The sequence below is a fragment of the Meleagris gallopavo genome, chromosome 11 (genome assembly GCF_000146605.3).
Source record: "Meleagris gallopavo isolate NT-WF06-2002-E0010 breed Aviagen turkey brand Nicholas breeding stock chromosome 11, Turkey_5.1, whole genome shotgun sequence".
Lineage (NCBI taxonomy): Eukaryota > Metazoa > Chordata > Aves > Galliformes > Phasianidae > Meleagris > Meleagris gallopavo.
In genome coordinates this window covers 10,938,745-10,956,863 of record NC_015021.2, presented here as the reverse complement: position 1 = coordinate 10,956,863, position 18,119 = coordinate 10,938,745, and the positions used below count along the sequence as shown (strand labels likewise).

Sequence of the window (18,119 nt, the reverse complement as noted above, 5' to 3'; positions counted from 1 at the left end):
CCAGCAACCAAATCTGCCCTGTTATGATACACAGTGGTCATGATTTTTCTTAAGATATGTAATGCTTATGCTCCCACTGCAGACAACTTTTCTCGTTAGGAGACAAGGAGTGAGATGGCATGTCTTCCACAACTCCTTAAAGCTGTTTTACTGAATTAAAATAAAGTTCTGTGGACAGATCTACTGTGCAAATTCTAGGGGGTAACGCTTAAGATTTTCTTCGAGGACTTCAGTTATTTTGATACTGCTTTTGTGACATCTACAACACGAGAAGGAAAATCAGAGAAATTTCTTTGGCATTAGTTATGATTACACATTGCTAGCAAAGCATACTGTAGCACAGTTTCTTACCGGTATCTATGAACAAATATGCCCTTAAAAATAGAGTTCATCATATTTTCGATTTCATCTTGGTTTTCTTGTAGCTGTAAAATAAGTAAATAAAAGATCACTGCTCATTATAATTTAATATTCTGCAATTAGTTACTGGGAAGCATTAGGAGACCACAAAAGAGCACTTAATTAAAGGTATTAGTAGACTAATCATTTTTGACTTTTCCAGCCTATATTGTGTGCATTCACATACATATGTATACAGTACCTTAATGGAAGAAGGTTAACGTTCACTATAAACATCAATGAATTTAGTTTCAAATTAGTCCTTTGAGGTCATTGCCCTTTTTTTGGCTACAAAAATTCAGGCTGTAGACTCCACGTGTTCAGTAATGGCAGCAGTACAGCAGTCAAACAGGCAACTGTGTAAGAATGGCAGCTCAAAAATGAAGCTGGTTAACTTCAGTTATGGACCAGGAAGTCCCCCTTGATAAACTGGATGCCCTACGTAAGGAAAGGACTTCAGCATGTGCTCAGTCTCAAGCATGAGCGTAAGCTGCTGTAACTTCATCACCCACAGCAATCTAATGTCTGAATGAGGAAGCATTCCAGAGTCAGAGCATGGGCACTTAATACTGCTGACACCCAGTCCCAAATCTTACACTGCAGAACAGCCAAACCAAACCACCAAAACAAAACAAAACAGTGCTTTGAGTGGTAAAAATGTTTTGTTTTTTTTTGTTTTTGTTTTGTTTTGTTTTTTTTTTAAATTTCTTAATAGGTCCTCTCTAATATGAATGCACTTATTAAGTATTATGGAAAGATTTCTTTGTGTCAATGGATCCGTTAATAAATCCCTAAAGAATATCTTGGAATCAATTAAAGTATTCTCATACCATCAGGTTTTGTGCAACCTACGTAAAGATGACTTGATGACACCAAAATGCAGCTCTGATAAACAAGATGATACCAATTTTATACAATCAGCTTTTAGAGTAGAGCTGCTACAACACTCAAAGCCACCTTTCCTCAACCAAGGTGTTTTTGAATGTCAAAGCATAATATAACAATGAATGTTAATTAAAAAATCTTCATATTTTCAGTATAAAAACCACAACTGAGCCTTGTAGTACAGACTGCACATATACACAAAATAATACAAACTGTAATCATGGACACATACATTTAACATAGAAAATATCTTCAAGCCAGAGGCACAATTATAATCAGCTGTTTTGACTTCCTGGATAGCATGGGCTCAGAAACACTTTCCCCTTAGGGTTTATATTTTTCAAGCCATGTTTATAAATATTTCTACACTACCTTCCAGATAAGATCTTGTAATATTCAGTAAATGAAGCCTCACAGGTTTCTAAAACACGGGGAGGTGCAGCCCCAATTTTGCAAATGGGAAAACTCAAGTATGGGGAACCTTCTTGACTGAACGATCAAATACCTGAGAAATGAATTAATTTCATAGTACAAAGGATTATATAATAGTAAGGCACTAGTGTAAACAAATGAAACTCAGCGTCAGCATTATTAATGCCCACTTTTGTACGCCCTCCTACAAACATGGAACTTATCACTAAGGTAAGGTTAACTTCTACAGGATTGGGACTGGGACAGTCAGTGAAGATTCCCACCCTGCCCATTGTCTGCAGAATCTTTTATGTTCTAACATTTAAAGATACAATACCCAGGTGTACTTCAGCATCAACATTAGCAACCCTTTCACAAATTTGGATTTTCTCCAACTAATTTTTATAATTTCAGCTTTTCTAGATCACGTATCTGAATTTGAATGCTTAATTCAGAGAGAGAACTGCCTTACAATTCCTGCTCTTACCAATGCAGAAGTAATTTAATATCACCCCTCTCAAATGTAAGCAAAATTAATGGAAACACTTTCTCTGTTGACTCTGCAAGCATTTGGGGAGATTCAAAAACACATGTATGAGAAGTGCAAACTTGACTTACTACTGGCAGCAATTAAAGCACAACTATTTCTGTTTGTAGCAGTTCATGTTACTAATCTCATACAGTTTGAAAATCTCATTGGCAAGCACAGGCCTTCAAGCCCTACTTTCACATCAGATATGTAGAAAATGACACGAGAATGAAACACATCAGAGAAAGCATACCATCTTTTCTACTGCTAATTAATTTCCCACACTGAGATTGCAAACTGCCCATGAATAACTTCAAGAGGATAAACGTATGCTGATGAAGGTGCTTATGAGCTTTTATTATGATGGCATTGCATCAAAAGAATCTACTAAGGAAGTGCTGGCACAGAAATACTACTGTAAATTCAGCACATTTAAGCACAGGAAATAAACAGCATTATGCTATGAATTCTCACACAGGGCCATTATGCCATCTAAACCTAATGATTCCTTTTCATTCCATTTGCCCTCCTATGTTTGTTACCACACACACTCAGTCATCACCCCTCTATGGCTTGCTCCTATGCAATATTTTTCTAAGATTTCAGGAGCAGAGAAAATAGAGACATGTTAAGAGGTAAAGTTTGCCAAACATTTAACCTTATTCTTCATTCAGGCTTTCACTGCCCTGTGCATCAAAGCTTTAAGATCTCCCCAGGGCAATTACGTGCTGCATCTCCAAGTCACTGAAAAGAAATGTTGATGAACAAGGACAAAGGATGTCCACAGGCACTGAGGTAGATATTGAATCTTGGGCCTAAATAGCGACTTGGTCCTCTGGAAAATTCAAGCAACGATCAACAGATGTGGGATAAAAACTGTTTCCCCGCTGTTACAGCCAAGCGACATTGCTTCTGAGATTCTGCTTCTTTAAGACTGACATGCTTCATTTCAAATGTCTGCCTTTCAGTTTCAGCACAAGTGATTCTTGCTTTTATTAATTAACTATTTTCAAGAACTATAAAAATCAAGAGAAAATTGTTCTGTGGATCACAGAGTTTAGATACAACTAAAAATGTGCAATTGTAATTATCCCCCAGACTAAGCCTGTAAAGTCAAGCAATTTAAAGTCAAAAGTTATACCTAAAAGAACCCAAGGTAAATACAGGTGGGGAACCCTGACATCCTTAACTTCCCACTGAGTAAAACAGTGGTGGAAGAAATGCACTCAAAACTAATATATTAAAAATAATAAATTTAAATCTAAGTCATGAGTTCTGCATGGCATCCTTACAGACTTTGGCTGTTTCCACGTTTGCTTTCTGATTCTTATTATTTCTAGTTTTTTTGTTTTGTTTTTGGTTTTTGTTTTTTTTAAATATAACTCTAAAACTGAATTTCCTAGGATGCATTGTATTTAAGGATGATTACAGCATCCTTCTAATGGTTTTGATCATGTAATGGCAGTGTGATATTTGCTAAAGGTGACTTGAATGTCTCCCTAGCTTCTCTTTCTAGAGTCCAAGTGCTATAGCCCTGACTGGTGTCTTTCAAAAGTAGTTAAAAAAAAAGTGGTGACAACAAGATACTACATAATAATCACAGTGCTTAATGGGAGAAATGGGCAGCACAGCGATGGACTACAAGAGACTCTTTTTAAAACCATCCTGCACAACTGCAGTAGGTTACTATATACAACTGAGACAGGTTTTCTCCCCACCTGGTCACGTACATGAGACAGAGAATAGAAATTATCTTGTGTAAGCAGGACAGCACACAAACTCAACTGTACATGGAGATATAAAATTTAGAAGTATGGCCCTTGTAGCATGCTTGAGATCACACAAACGCCATAGCAGAACTAATCCCTCATTTCTCACAACTGAAGTCACAAATCAGCCCAGACCTCGTGCTGGAGGGAATACCCATGAGCCAGGAAACAAAACAACATCTTTCCAACTTGCCTCTTTTCTTTTCTGAAGCAGCAGCTCCAATCTTTCATTAGCTCTTTTGCCAATCATTTTGTTTCTCTCAGCTTCGTACTGCCTCTGTGTATTATCCTGATGAATGCTCAGGTTTAAGGCAACATTCACAAGAGCAGTCATAAGCTTCATAGCTGCAAAAGCAAAAGACAGAATATGACTCTTAACCTGCAGTCAGAGCTCTAAAATATTGCCTCAAGCAGATCCATACTCACAGAAAATAACCATCCTGACCCTGATACAGAACCATCTGGATAGGCACTTCCCACCCAAGCAATACCCGGGTCACTCGGCTGACCTAAAGATCAGAAATCAGAGTATATGTACCAAATTGAGCTCCAGGCAATGTTATTTACCCTTTTTCTGCAAGTTCAAAGTGCATAATATCATAGAGCAAGAATATGAATCCATGGATCAGTGTATACCGTGAACCCAGTTACTGTGGGTTACAGGCATTTCTCTACTGAGAAGTATCATTACAGATGCCTCCACATGAAGTGTAACTCTTAACCAGTGAGTAACTCTTAGACACTGAGAATTAATGAATTTACAGGGACCACAGCAATGCATCTCTGACAGATAATCCGACCCTGCTTTAAAGGCAAGTGTATGATTGTATAAAAATATTATTAGAACTTCAAGTGCCCTTTTATTCACAGTTGCAAACCTTCTGGATACAATATCGTTAACACATTTCCGTCTTAATTCAGTTTTAAAAAATACATTAGCAAGTGTCTTTCCCATGTTCTTTGTGGTTACATCACAGTTTACAACACTGAAAACAGAAAAACAAAATTAACAATTGCACTCTCTCAGGCTAAATATGCAGCACAGTCCTCAAGATCAACAAGCAATTACACAAATGGAGAAGTGAAACTGTTCTTATGGTTAACTCTCTCATCCACTGCTTAAAACCTGTAAGTCTAGAAGTACCCATACAAACTTCTTACCTTAGTTTCTTGCTATAATGAATCATTTCTCATTCAAATTGGCTAGCACAAGGAAAATTGAAAACAAAGACCTCAGAAAGTATAAATGAAATTCTGAAAGATTTTCGTAATTTCTTATCAAGACTGAGCTTCACAGTACCACGATGACCTGTTCTTTGCAGGATAGCAGTATAATCTAACATGCAAAAACTAGCCTAAGGGAAATTTGTAGAATCAAAACAAAGCTCCCATAGCTTGATAATACATAAAAACGAGTAAGTGTATGGCACATTAATTGATCATGCCTCTCATGCAAGAAGCCAGCACTGCCTTAAATAACTGAAGCCAGTTGTGATAAACACAGGCCTTGGCATTTGCTCATCCCCGCTCGCAGTTTCTGGTTACAGAACAGCAACTACTTCTTCTACACAGCATGGTTCTTGGGTAACATCTCTAATGTATGCTGCCATTTCCTCTTTCCAATCAAACCTCTCACACTTTTCAAACATTTGCCCACATAAGGATGAACCAACCAGTTTAAGAGACTAAGACTATTGGAGCTGTTCCAGAAGTAATGCCTCATTTTATTGTGTTGCCCAAGGCATCAGAGGTAGGCATTGGTGGTGCGGCAGCAGAAGCTGAGCCTTCCCATCAGTATCCCACTACATGTTGTTGCTGTGTGACAGGCAGCAGCAGAGAGGCAGTCTGACAGAATGGAGCCTGACACCGAAGTGTGTACAGAGGAGTGGAAGTGAATTCCTCCATGTGGAAAAAATGGCACTCAGTGACATTCATTGACACTGGCTGAATGATTCTGGAGACCAAAGAGTGGATGTAACACAGCGAAGTAGTGGGTGGTGTGTTTAAGCAATGGCTGCAGTGACAGTGAGTCACCTTCACTGGTGCACATTTGCACGAGTGTGGTATGCAGCTCTTGTTCATCACTCGCAAAAATGCACAGCTAATGGTGGTGACTATGTTGAAAAACTGTGTTTTGTAGTTGAGAATTTGCTCTACCAAATAGCGTTACCGAGCTCTTTGTATTCATTATAGTTTCCACGGAAATACACAGGAGGCATTACTTTCAGAGTACATCATATTCCGAGCATATATTAGCATTATTCTCTCTCTCTCTCTCTCTCTCTCTCTCTCTCTCTCTTGCTAGTAGCAAGTCAAGATCAGTGTCCATTATCAGCCAGATGAATCTCAGATTAAATAAGTGGCACAGATTTTCAGCAGTGTTCCAAGAAGATGCATTTCAGCATGAGATCGGTAGAAAGACACCACCCGATACAACTAGTTTTAGATATCCGTATCTAAGCTAGGAATTGTAGTATTAATTTACAAATGGTGAAATACAGCTACTTCTACACAGCAATTCATCCATGTTATCAGAGATTTCTAACATACTTCAGATGAAATACACTTATAAAGCCTATTTCTGTCTAATAATATAACCAGTCTGACTCAGATGTAGGCAGATGTGTTGAAAAGTGCAGGATGGCCAGAGGTAGAAACCAGTGAGATACAGAATTTTGGTCCAATATTCCCAACATTATGTTTCTCCAGAGTGAAGGCACAGAATTTTATTGACACTTAAAATCAGTTTGCACTCTGAAATGAGAAATTACTAAGGCATACAACAAATGATTAATAAATACAAGACACGAGTATGCCACTTCTGATTCAAAGGATTCACTAGAGTCCCCTGGATTTGACAGGAACCTGTGAGGCTGATATATTCTCTTTTAAAAAGAAAAGTGTATACTAAGTACAGTTACGATGCACATGGTGCTTGGATTTGATCAAGCCTTCCAGAGTTCTCAGTGCTTGTCAAATTCTACCTGTATCAAAATTAGCAGTAATTCTCAATTAGCAGTAATTAGTATAACTGAACAGTTAATAGCTTCTTTGAAAACACCCCTTAGCACCATTTCACTTACCAGCTAATGTACTGGTGTGCCTGAAAGCGCGGACCTGGGAATCTGACAAACCAGTCAGAAGAGAGATGACCGTGTCCATCATGTACTCATCATAGATGATGCTATATTGACACTGTCGAATGAGCACCCCAATGAACTCACAAAAATTGGATCGAAACTTCTTCCACTGTGGCCCAGGCATGGTAAGGGGGTAATCACCACTGTCCTGAAGAACGAGAAAATGAATACTCTCAGTGAGCATGGACCAAGTTTCTAAGCTACACAGTGTATTTTTCTCCCAGACAATGCAGAACAAACAACAACTAATAATTCTTCGATAAATAAAGAACCTTGTAGGCGTGAAATCACTTTTTAAGAGATTTGATTATAACTGTGCTATGCTTGCTTTGTTAGCTATACATAGTCCAAATATGCATCCAGACAATTCTTTTCCTTATGTCCTGAGTTAGGAAAAGGAGGCAAAGGATGACAAAGGAAAATTTCAAAGTATCTAAGGTCGAAACCTAAAGAAAGTCTTGTGTGACTGAACATTTGTACCGTTCTCCACCCTCCACCTCCACCCCAGGTGGAATATTCTAATCTGGCTGCCTCTCCCCACATAATATGCTTTACTCAAGTTTGCAGCTGAGATCTTATCAGAAACTAAATATTGCCCTTTTTTGATCTTACAAACTTTTCCTTTTTCTTGTGGTTAAACCTACCGTCTGAGAGATGCAATAGATTTTTTTCCTGCTTAACTTCTTTCCAAGATTAATTTCACAATACTGCATCTCAGTGAGACTGCCCCTCCTATTAGAAAATTCATAAACTTCTTGGTCACCTGATTTGTAAGTCAATTCCAGATTTATTCAAAATGTTAAGGTACTAATGTTCCAACCTGGATCTCTCCCCAAAAATAGGAAGTCAGCAGCAGCAAAGTTAAAACCATCTCTAGTTATTAATTCTGTGTTTTCATGAAGAACAAGCAGTTCTGTTATCCAGCCAGGCAAAGCCAGTAACTTAAGCAGAGAGGACTTGCAATCAAATACCCTTTAGCTTGAACTTAACAGAAGATGCTCCACTCCAGCAAAAACAAAACAAAACCAACAAAAAAAAAAGCACAAACTGAACTCAAACTCGATACTGTGATATTACAATCATACTAAAATGGTTACAGTTGCAAAGAAAAAAGTACACAAATATTAGAAAAATACAATTGTAAGGTTGTCTTACTGATCCTATTTCTATCACTGCAATGCTAAGAGACAACAAGTAGCATTGAATGCCTATCTTAAGAGAAATGAGTTCTGTTTCAAAACAAACAAACAAAATTAATCAGAGGTACCACACTCCCTAATTTGAAAATTTCAAAGCTCAAAATCATTAAGATTTGGAACATTTTTCTTTTGGCAGAAGATTTGTTACAAACAAAATGCTCAGAACTTTTGAACTATTTGCGTAACACTGCTACAAAACATAACTTTCATGTCAACTTACTATTTGGTTTAAACTGCCAATTCAAATGAACAAAATATTAATTTGCACACAGAAATTGTGCAAACGCCAAGCCTACAGTCCTGTCTCAGGAATGCAGAGTTCTTCATTGTAGGGTGGCAGTTTCAAGCCGTGAGCTACAGCATCCAGCATAGCAGCACAAATATAGGTGGGGTGAGAAAGCTTTCCACAGTTCTTCTACTGCCTCCTCTTATTAATCTCTGTGGTACAGTCAGCTCTAATATCTAGGATGTGGATAGATGGACCCAAGGCAGCTTTCGTACAGACAGACTTGGCTAGGCTCTCTTACAGTATGAGATGGGAGCTCCATGACTTTTTGTGATAGTACAACTAAGCCTTTCAACACATCACATAACAAACTTTTCACTATTGTTATTTCAGCATCCAAGTCCTACTCAATCCACAACACTGACTTTTCAAGATAAGTAACTGTAACTACCCTTTCAATTTATTTTATTGTTTTTGTTTTTCCATTATTATTATGTGATTATTATTCTTTCTACATCTAATATTGGCCCACCAATTTTCATCCTGCAGTCTAAACTGCTGCTTTGCCTGTTGGTGCAATTTCTTATACAGAAACATTGCTTACCACTGGCTTTCTTGCCTGCTGCATTTTTGGTTTACAACCAAAGCATACTATAACATATTTCATAATGCTTAAAGCTATTTGATGTTTGTATACTATTTGCAGACATAATGCTTAAAGCTATTTGATTTAGAGTGATTTTAGAGTGAAATAGAGTTTGTACACTATTTGCAGAATACATACTAAAACTACTGTATAATATCTGTATACCATACCTCATCAAATTCTTCTGTCATTTTCCTTATTATTTCTGCATTTTGCATGTTCCTGAACATTTCAATTCTTACAGTACCTGTAGTGTAGTAAAGGAACAAAAGAAATTAACACAACTCATGTTTTTATATAAAAATATCAATATCAAAGTCTTTCTGCTAAACGTACAGCTCAATAACACACATGAAAGACCATATAATGCAATGGTAGTAGAAACACTTTGAACAAGTGTTCTTTTGAAGAAACAGGTATAACGATCTGAATAGAAATTAGTGAAATTTACTCTACAAAAATCGAGTGTGTGTGATACAGCAGCAACTAAAAACTAATGCAGGACTCATATCATGTATGCAGTCAACAAATGGTTTTAATTGTGTCTGTAAAATCAAATTAAGTCTGTCTTTCAGTTCTAAGGCCATTACTAGTAATCCTCCCCCTTCTGTGATTACAGATATTCCATGATCTCTATTTGGAGAACATGAGTGGTTTTCAGACCGGAGCCAACACAACTGCATCATGTGCCACTGCAGTCAGTAAGGTTCTCGAAAACCAAAGGCTCAAAGGGATCAGCCAAGATGTGGGCCAGCTCAGGGCTAAAAGCAGTATTTGCATCCACATTTCTCCTTCACGTGGATTATGTCGTTCTCCCATTACCTGAACAATTAAATTGTTAGCGTTGACTTCATGTTGTAAATTGCACAGTGAAAGCAAAAATTGAAAATATGACAACACAATGGCAATTAATGAAAGTTCTTGTGACTTGATCCTAAATTCAATCAGAATAAACAAATAAAGTACCTTTACATCACACCACTGCCTTAGTAACTAAACATTGTCTGAATCTCCAACCACGTATCAGAAATCAACATATGGAACTTGTATTTTTTGTTACTGTGTGATACATACATATGTATTTTAATTCATCACCATCTTTTTGCCACTTGGCAATCCCCTTTTTGCTAATGGAGGAAATGCATAAAACTTAAGTAAACCACAGAGCTGCAGCCCAACCTTGTTAGCATTACAAAGACTAAAAATTCAACTGGATTAACAGTCACTGCATGGCTTCAAAAATTCAAGCCACAAAACAGCTATAACAAAGGTAAGTATAAGTATACCAACAGTTATGGGAGTGTTTTAATTCCACTATTTTCTTTTCCTTGAAAAACAAGCATTAGAAACACACAGATTTCAAAATATGCAAGCACAGTTAGAGCTCACCCATCTTCGACATCTTTGCTAGGACGCTATTTCAGAACGCAGTTTAAGTCCTGATTTCTTGTAATGGCAGTGTTTCTTCACGAAGTAATATTTACTTATCCATTTCATACTAGGTTACACTGTCGGCCTCAGTTCTAAAAACAGTGATTTATGTTTGTGTATGGCAATCTCCATATTTTGAACAAGCAATTAGTTACATAATATACTAATATGAAACGAAAACCCAAAAGAATAACGCACGACAGAACGCTGTTTTATCAGCTTCAAACTCATCTCTAAGTATAGATAAATTAGGTTTCCCTCAATATTATTACAGTTTCAATATGCCTCAGTGTGTTGAACAGCAAATCCACCTCAGCTGCATCTATCCCTCTCACTGCATGCTATCAGCTGTCCTTATTTTGGTTAGCATTGTAAGCCCCACTGAGCACATAAGTCACTGACTGCTGGTTCTTTATACTTTTCATAGTCCTGATTCAAGTTTTAGTCATTCAATTTATGACTTCTGTTAATAACCTTAAATAGTTTCCATAAAATATATAATCATGTTGCTTTGTTGGACAAAAGTAAAAATTCTGTAAGAAAAGCTCTTTGTTAATGCATTTCACCCAATAAATCTCCCTTCAATTTCGTGTAATTCTGAATGTAGTTCTCTTTATCTTTTCTCCCTGAGGGTATGGAATGTAATTACACTGTGGTCACTATTACTTAAGGCCTCAGATATTTCTAGCTTTTAAATGACCTCCTGTTACTTATGTTACTTAACAGTCGAGTATAGTTTTTGCCTGAACAATTTCTTTAAAGCAATTGGTTTCAGGAGTAACTACTGTAAGCACTGAGGTTTTTTTTTTTTAATTGCACTGCTGCAACATAATACATTTATGACTAGGTCTGTTTATCCCCGCTTCTTTAATCACACAACCTTGCAGATGCAGTATGAGCCCCCAAGGAAAGCTGATGGCTGGTATAAGACGCAACTCCCGTGTCGCTATCAGACAACAGACTGCATCTCCTGTACCACAACTGCAGAAACCTGTAGGCTGCCCACTACACACTGGCCCAGGGGTGAAGCTGCAGCCACAGGACTACGGACCACAGGCATCTCCTCTGAATCATGGCAAGGCACTGTAACTTCCTCAGTTAGAACAGAAAGAGCTTCAGCTATATCCTGGGCACCTGAGGATTTCTACTGATCACCAGACACTGCTATTACAGTGAAAGTGTGTTCGGACTCTAGACACATTTTCCAAATAAGTGTGGGCCCAGCTCGCTGTGGGCATGGGACAGGGGCATGCACAGGATGAAAGAAGCTCCTGACATCTCCTAGGGATGCCAGAGAGGACAAGAGCCCATGGAAGTGAAGACAGCTCAGTGGCTTCAGAACGTACGTTTACAGTGAGGAGAGCAACCCAGCTATTTTAGAAAGCTTTACAGACAAATAGCAACAACAACACAAAATCTGAAAGTTGGCAATTCCAGTACTTACACAAGAAAGGGAAGTTTATACAACAACAACAAAAAAGGCCGTGGCAGGAGTGGTGCTCCACCTCTAATAGCCTACAGTCATTTAAACACTGCTAATGAATACAAATTGCTCACTACTAAATGGACTCCTGAAATCCAAATTGCTGACAGTTGGCAATAAATTACGTCCTATGAACCACAGTGAGGTTTCATCTCCATTACCTCCACTCAGGGAAGCTACAAAGCCAGCTACAAAGCCAGCATCACCCCTTCTTTGTACCACCTGCCCAAACTCAGACAGCTGCCACAGAGTGGGAAATGTTTTGCATAGCAAAAAGTCATGATCAGAGCATGGTGAAACTGTCAAGAGAAGATAAGTTCAATAAAAATCTTGCAAGGATGAATTATGATTATACAATATCTAGGTGGGCAATGTTTCTTTCCCCCAATATCATTCAGTGTGCATTTCCTACACCTTTTTCCCCACTAACATTATAGGACAGAAATAATCCACTTCTGCAACATCCATAAAGCACAGTTCTTAAATCATCTCAAGAGCATTAATGACAAACCTCTGTATGAAAGATGATAAAAAAGGACCAGCATCAAACCATACATTATTTCTCATGACTCAACCTAGGTCATGTGTACTTCTGGAATATTTCATTGACTGTTCCCAGAAAAGACAGCCTGAAACTAACCAGAAATTACCCACACTGTTTTTTAAATTCTATTTTCTGTGAGTTGCATACCATCCCATAGGAATATTAACATAGGTCTTACTTGATTGGAATAAATATGTATTCATCATTAATCTAAATGGAAACAGTACTGGGCCAAAGAGATGTTAAGCACCCTAAAATCCTAACTTTCCATTCATTTCCAAGCTCGAGTACTGAAACACTTTATTCAAACCAGAGATCAGGGTTCTAGAAAGAAGACAGCCTAAATAGGTGTATGTTAACTTCTGTGGCACACCCAAGGAATGAATTTTACTGACGTATTCCCCAATTACTTGTGCTGCATTCTCTCTGTGTTGCCCAGCTTCTGCTGCCAATGAAATAGTATTCAAAAGCATTATTGTCCTAAAAGACACAGCCCTAATTTGTCCTTCCAGCAGCTTCAGATCATGGACACATACTGAATGAAACAGTAAGAACCCCAATGGGAAAAAAAAAAAATCACATCCTCATACAATTAAAACCTTTTCAATCAGAGAACCAATTACTAGAAAGAATTCCAGCAGCTCATTTATGTTTACTATCCTAATACAAAACAGAAACCAAGTATCTGACGTGTCAATTCCCAAATCACATTCAAATTTCCCTGCAAAGTTAAGACCTTACCATTCAACTGAAACACACAAGTGTATTCTCTTGTTGTCTAAGTCATCTGTATGTTCTCAGTATGTTCACATCCTCTTCTGAAGATCATCACCATTATTTTGCTCTTCACTTTTCTCTTCCAGAACTGGGAATATTGTTTTAATGACTCAGCCCATTTAAGTTGCCATCCCAACAATAAAAGTTACCTCTCACAGGAAATATTCTCCATTTGTGTTCTTTACCTTCTCTATCAGAGAACAGTCACCACCATGTTATACAAACTAACTGGATAATCCTTGACTTACTATCTTCTACTCCTCGATGACACCTCACCAGTTTAAGACCCTCCATCTCACCAATTACTGTATGGCACATAACCACACACATAACCAAAACCACCTGTAGGCTGTAAACTCCTACAACAGAAGCTCCCACATTCTCTCCTTCTTCTATCATTGCTGAGACATTTTCCAGAGACTTACACCAGTCTTCAGACCAAATAAAAACACTGGTATTACACAGGACAAGGATTTAGGGGCAAGCTGCTGCTTCTGCATTTTCAGATCTCAACTTTTGCTAAAAATACTTTCAAACAGTTATTCTTTGAATTAAATAAATAAGAGAAGACAAAGACCAGAAATGCCATTATAGAGTTCTGTACTAACTCCATTGGGAGCCATAAACAGTATGAGAAACATATGAAAGGAACAGAGTTCCACCAGACAGAAGAGAAAGTAACAAATATACTAAGTTTTTAGTCATCATTGTGAAGAAATACTTGAGAATAGAGACATTTTTCCATGCTAAACCCAAGAAAAGTCTGCAACAAAATCCAGTTTCTGGAATGGAGGGAACTTTGGTCATTAGGGTCCCTTCCATTCGTATGACCCTTTTGTGCTCTCTCCTCCCAAAGCCTGACTGCCACCTACAGTTCCTACTCTGCGCTCATTTCATGGCCAATAAAGGCATGCATGTGAAACCACACAGTAATTGACTGAGACAGAGAGAGGCACGTTCAAAGGGACCACTACTAAAACATTTCTAATTCTACATCCTCCATAATACAAGGCACAGAAATCTGTTACTGTTCTGGTTTACATAACTTCAGCTTAGGCAAGAATTACCTTCACTTTCTGCTGATATTTCAAAACCAAATTTGGCCTTAAAAATGATACTCAGTATGGAAACCTCAAAAATTTACTGAACAGGAAACTGACTTAAACCAACCAGTAACACCAATAGTGAGCATTGCTGTACGCAGCCCTCAATACAAGAGGTCAAAAGTGCTAATAAAGGTGGGAGGACTTATTAATCTTCTGACTGACATGGGCTTCACTGCACTGCACTAGAAGCAGAACTGTAGTACAAAATAGCAATTATTATTATTATATTATATATATTATATTACACATATACACATATAATATATATAATATATATTATTATGTTATAATATATATTATATATTATAATATTATATATTATAATATTATATAATATATTATATTGTATATTATATTATTATTATAAATACAATTATTATTGCTATTTCTGGCATCCCAATTCAAGGACAGTTGTTTCATTGTTAGTGTGAACAATTCTACGTTATACTTTAAAGTTCAGAGTTTTGAATAAGATTAAGAAGCTGACAAATTCATGTGGTATGAAATCAACCAGTGATTTCATACCATTTGGCTGTTCAATCCTTCATATAAGTTATATTGACACACCAGTGAGGAATAACAGTTCTCTTATTACAGATACAGTAAGATACACACCAAAGATTCTGAAAATGCTACAAAGAGGACAAAGATATGCATTAATGACAATCCAGCCATTTCCTCTAGGCTGAAAAATAACCACATATTCTTATTGTAAAAAATTAAATGTGTATTGTAAATAAATGAAATCCTATGGAATTCCCAATCTATTATCTGTGAGAATCTGCTACTTGCTTAAAGTGACCTAAGTGTCTGAAGAATGAAGGAGAAAAAATACAGAATCTAGCCCTGACCCAAAGAACTACCAACCACTAAATGTGACTGTTGTGCCAGCCTAGAAGGTTATGTGCTACAGAACAGCTGAGCCTATTCCAGGATTGGAGTTATTTTTGCAAAGCAGTGCTTCACAAATGGTTTCACAAATGGTTTGGAGCTTCCTAAGCATCAATAAGTCAAAAGTCATGCATTTATGCAAAGCACATCCATTTTCAAAGCCTTATAATGAACTTCCTTATTTTAGTTTTTAAATTGGGTGTCATACGATAATAAAGGTGTTCTTTTAAATTAAAAGATTAAAAAAAAAAAAGAAAAATAAGAAAAATGGCCAGTTTTCAGAATGCAATATATCTTTTTAAAGAAGGATTTTGATAGAAATATGCTAACCAGCAGATATAAATGCTCTGAAAGAAAGGATGAAGCAGGCGAAGTTTGCCAGTAACCAAATTATTTAGAATAGCTGAAATTAAGGCTGACAGCCAAGGCTGCAAAATGATTTCATAGTAACAAAACTGATAAAATGGCAAATAATGCATTTCAGAAGAAACAAAACCACAGTAATTCCACAAGCTACTACTAGAAAAAGGGGCAGATCTGCATAATTTAATGCATCCAGAAATAGCATGCTTCATGTATTCAAGTCTTAACAGTTTTTATACAGGAAACCTCCTCAGTGAGTTTCAGTCAGACAATATGGCTCTGGCACAGTTTTACAGTATTTGCCTTTGGAAACGGTAAGCTGCTTTTCATCTTGATGTTAATGTCTCCAGCTTTGAATAACAGAAGCCACATAATTAATAACTAAAGCCACACAACTTGCGATGTAGTATTTGTACTGAATGACTTAACAAAATGAATCCTTTCATGCTTTGATAGCTCAAAGTAATAATTCTCAGAAGGCATCCACCTTTTTGTCAGATCACAGCAGATTTGAACAACAGTAAATGGCACAAATATGAGCAAAAGCTCCGGAGCCTCTGCTACCCCAAAGGCAGTGCTTTGTTCCTCCTAATGTCTTAATGCTTGGTGGAAGCATCCTCAGCTACAGGCCTCTGGCAGCTGTGTGCTGCCCCATGCTGCCTCAGCTCACTGTGATTGAACAGCCTGTGATCAAGGACAGGGGAAAGCACTGGCTCCAATGCATTCCTGGCTTTAAACTCCTGAAACTTTCCACCTGCTTACTACTGATTCTACAACTGATTTCAGCCCCTCCTACGTCCCCTCCCCCCCCCTTTTTTTTTTTTCTTTTCCTTACAGTTTCCCCTGTTTGTGCTATGAGGAAACTTGCTAAGAGAAACATTTCACATCAACCATCACAGGAACCAGAAAATAATGTAAGGACTCCCATACTCACAGTCAGCACTAGGTGTTAGGAGGTGTGCAAGGACACGCACATGTGTAAGTCCATCTTGCACCGGGCAGTAGTTCAGGTTTACTCAACTGCAGGTTGCTAAGCCACACTGTGAACGTTGTACTTACTGCTGCTAGTGGATCTATCACCTCTGAATTGTTTGGACTTTTCATACCACAGAACTGCACCTCAGCTCTACATTCTCTTAGAAAGTAACTCTATTTCTAGAAATGCTGCCTGATCATTTTGCAGGATAAGCATGGGATCTTTTTTGCAAGAAACAGTAAATAATTATTCCTCTATTCGTCATTCTTTTCCCTGGTGCTCGGGTCTTTCTCTACGTTCTTTTGGAAGTGAGATGGTCTGAAATGCATTCAATACTCGAGATGCAGATACAATGTACTTTTATGATATACTTCTTTATTTTTAATATATACACATAAACTCATCTTTAATTTCTGATTCTTAATTTCAGCTCCCAAGACACTACTGAGCAAAAAGGTTGTATTTCCACATCTCTGGAAACAACAACAGACTCTAGGAGTAACAGTTTATTGCTTCATGTTACTCAAATCCAGCAACAGAACCATCAGTAGCCTGGAGGAAGGGCTGAAAGTTCAGGAACAACTGCTCTTTGAGAATACTTTTATCAGGCTATTTCCACAGCTAGGAAACATGTCACCCATCAGCTGCACTGGTAACACACAAGCCCTCAAGCTTCCCTCAGTAAAAAGAGAGGCTTTCCCCCCTGCCCCCAGTGGGGATCTCACCAGCAAATACACACACCTGTTTGGAAGGCGTAAAGACAAAGCAGCCAGACACCTCGCAGCAGCGCCCAAGGACACAAGACTCAGGCAATCCAAATGCAAGCATATTAACAGAGCTTAACACCACAAACATTTTTGTAGCCAAGGGCTGAGTAAAAATGTTACTTCGATTGCTAAAAGGCTACAGGCATAACCAAACCCATGTTCACTGCAGGAGTCCCATGCTGCGAGGCGACTATCAAGGTATTCCAAGTTCCTGCTGTGAGAACTGCAGTTTGGTAGCAGGTGTCTCTCGTTATAATGCACAGCTGAAGCAAGGGTAAAAATAGCAAAGGTCTTGAAAACACTGAATCTGTCTGATAAACCAACTTCAGCTAAAACAAACTGCTTCGTACCAGTATTTGTACTTACAATGAACCAGCAGACCCTCTTTGTGCCATCTACAATATTTTGTAGTAATTACAATAAACCCCAGAGTGGTTTTAAGAACACTGAATCTTCCAAAAGTCAAAATAGATAATGCAGCTAATAACAGATAAAATATAGATACTCATTTTTCAGAATTCCCTATTCATCACTCTGAGAGTTACCAGGCAGTCAAACACTGACTGCTATCTTCCCA

General features: G+C 37.8%; 1 protein-coding gene across 1 annotated transcript in view; it reads right to left on the bottom strand.

Moving 5' to 3' along the window:
- The window catches only part of LOC104912651 (cohesin subunit SA-1), a 43,510-nt gene extending 25,826 nt beyond the window's left edge, over positions 1-17,684 (bottom strand). Inside the window, exons 1-5 of the mRNA XM_031555144.1 lie at positions 17,517-17,684; positions 9,375-9,451; positions 7,077-7,281; positions 4,187-4,338; positions 352-425 (exon numbers count right to left, since the gene is read on the bottom strand). Of these exons, the coding sequence (XP_031411004.1) occupies positions 352-425; positions 4,187-4,338; positions 7,077-7,281; positions 9,375-9,434 (491 nt within the window). The 5' untranslated portion in view covers positions 9,435-9,451; positions 17,517-17,684. The remainder of the gene's footprint in view (positions 1-351; positions 426-4,186; positions 4,339-7,076; positions 7,282-9,374; positions 9,452-17,516) is intronic.
- Positions 17,685-18,119: the final 435 nt, after the last annotated feature.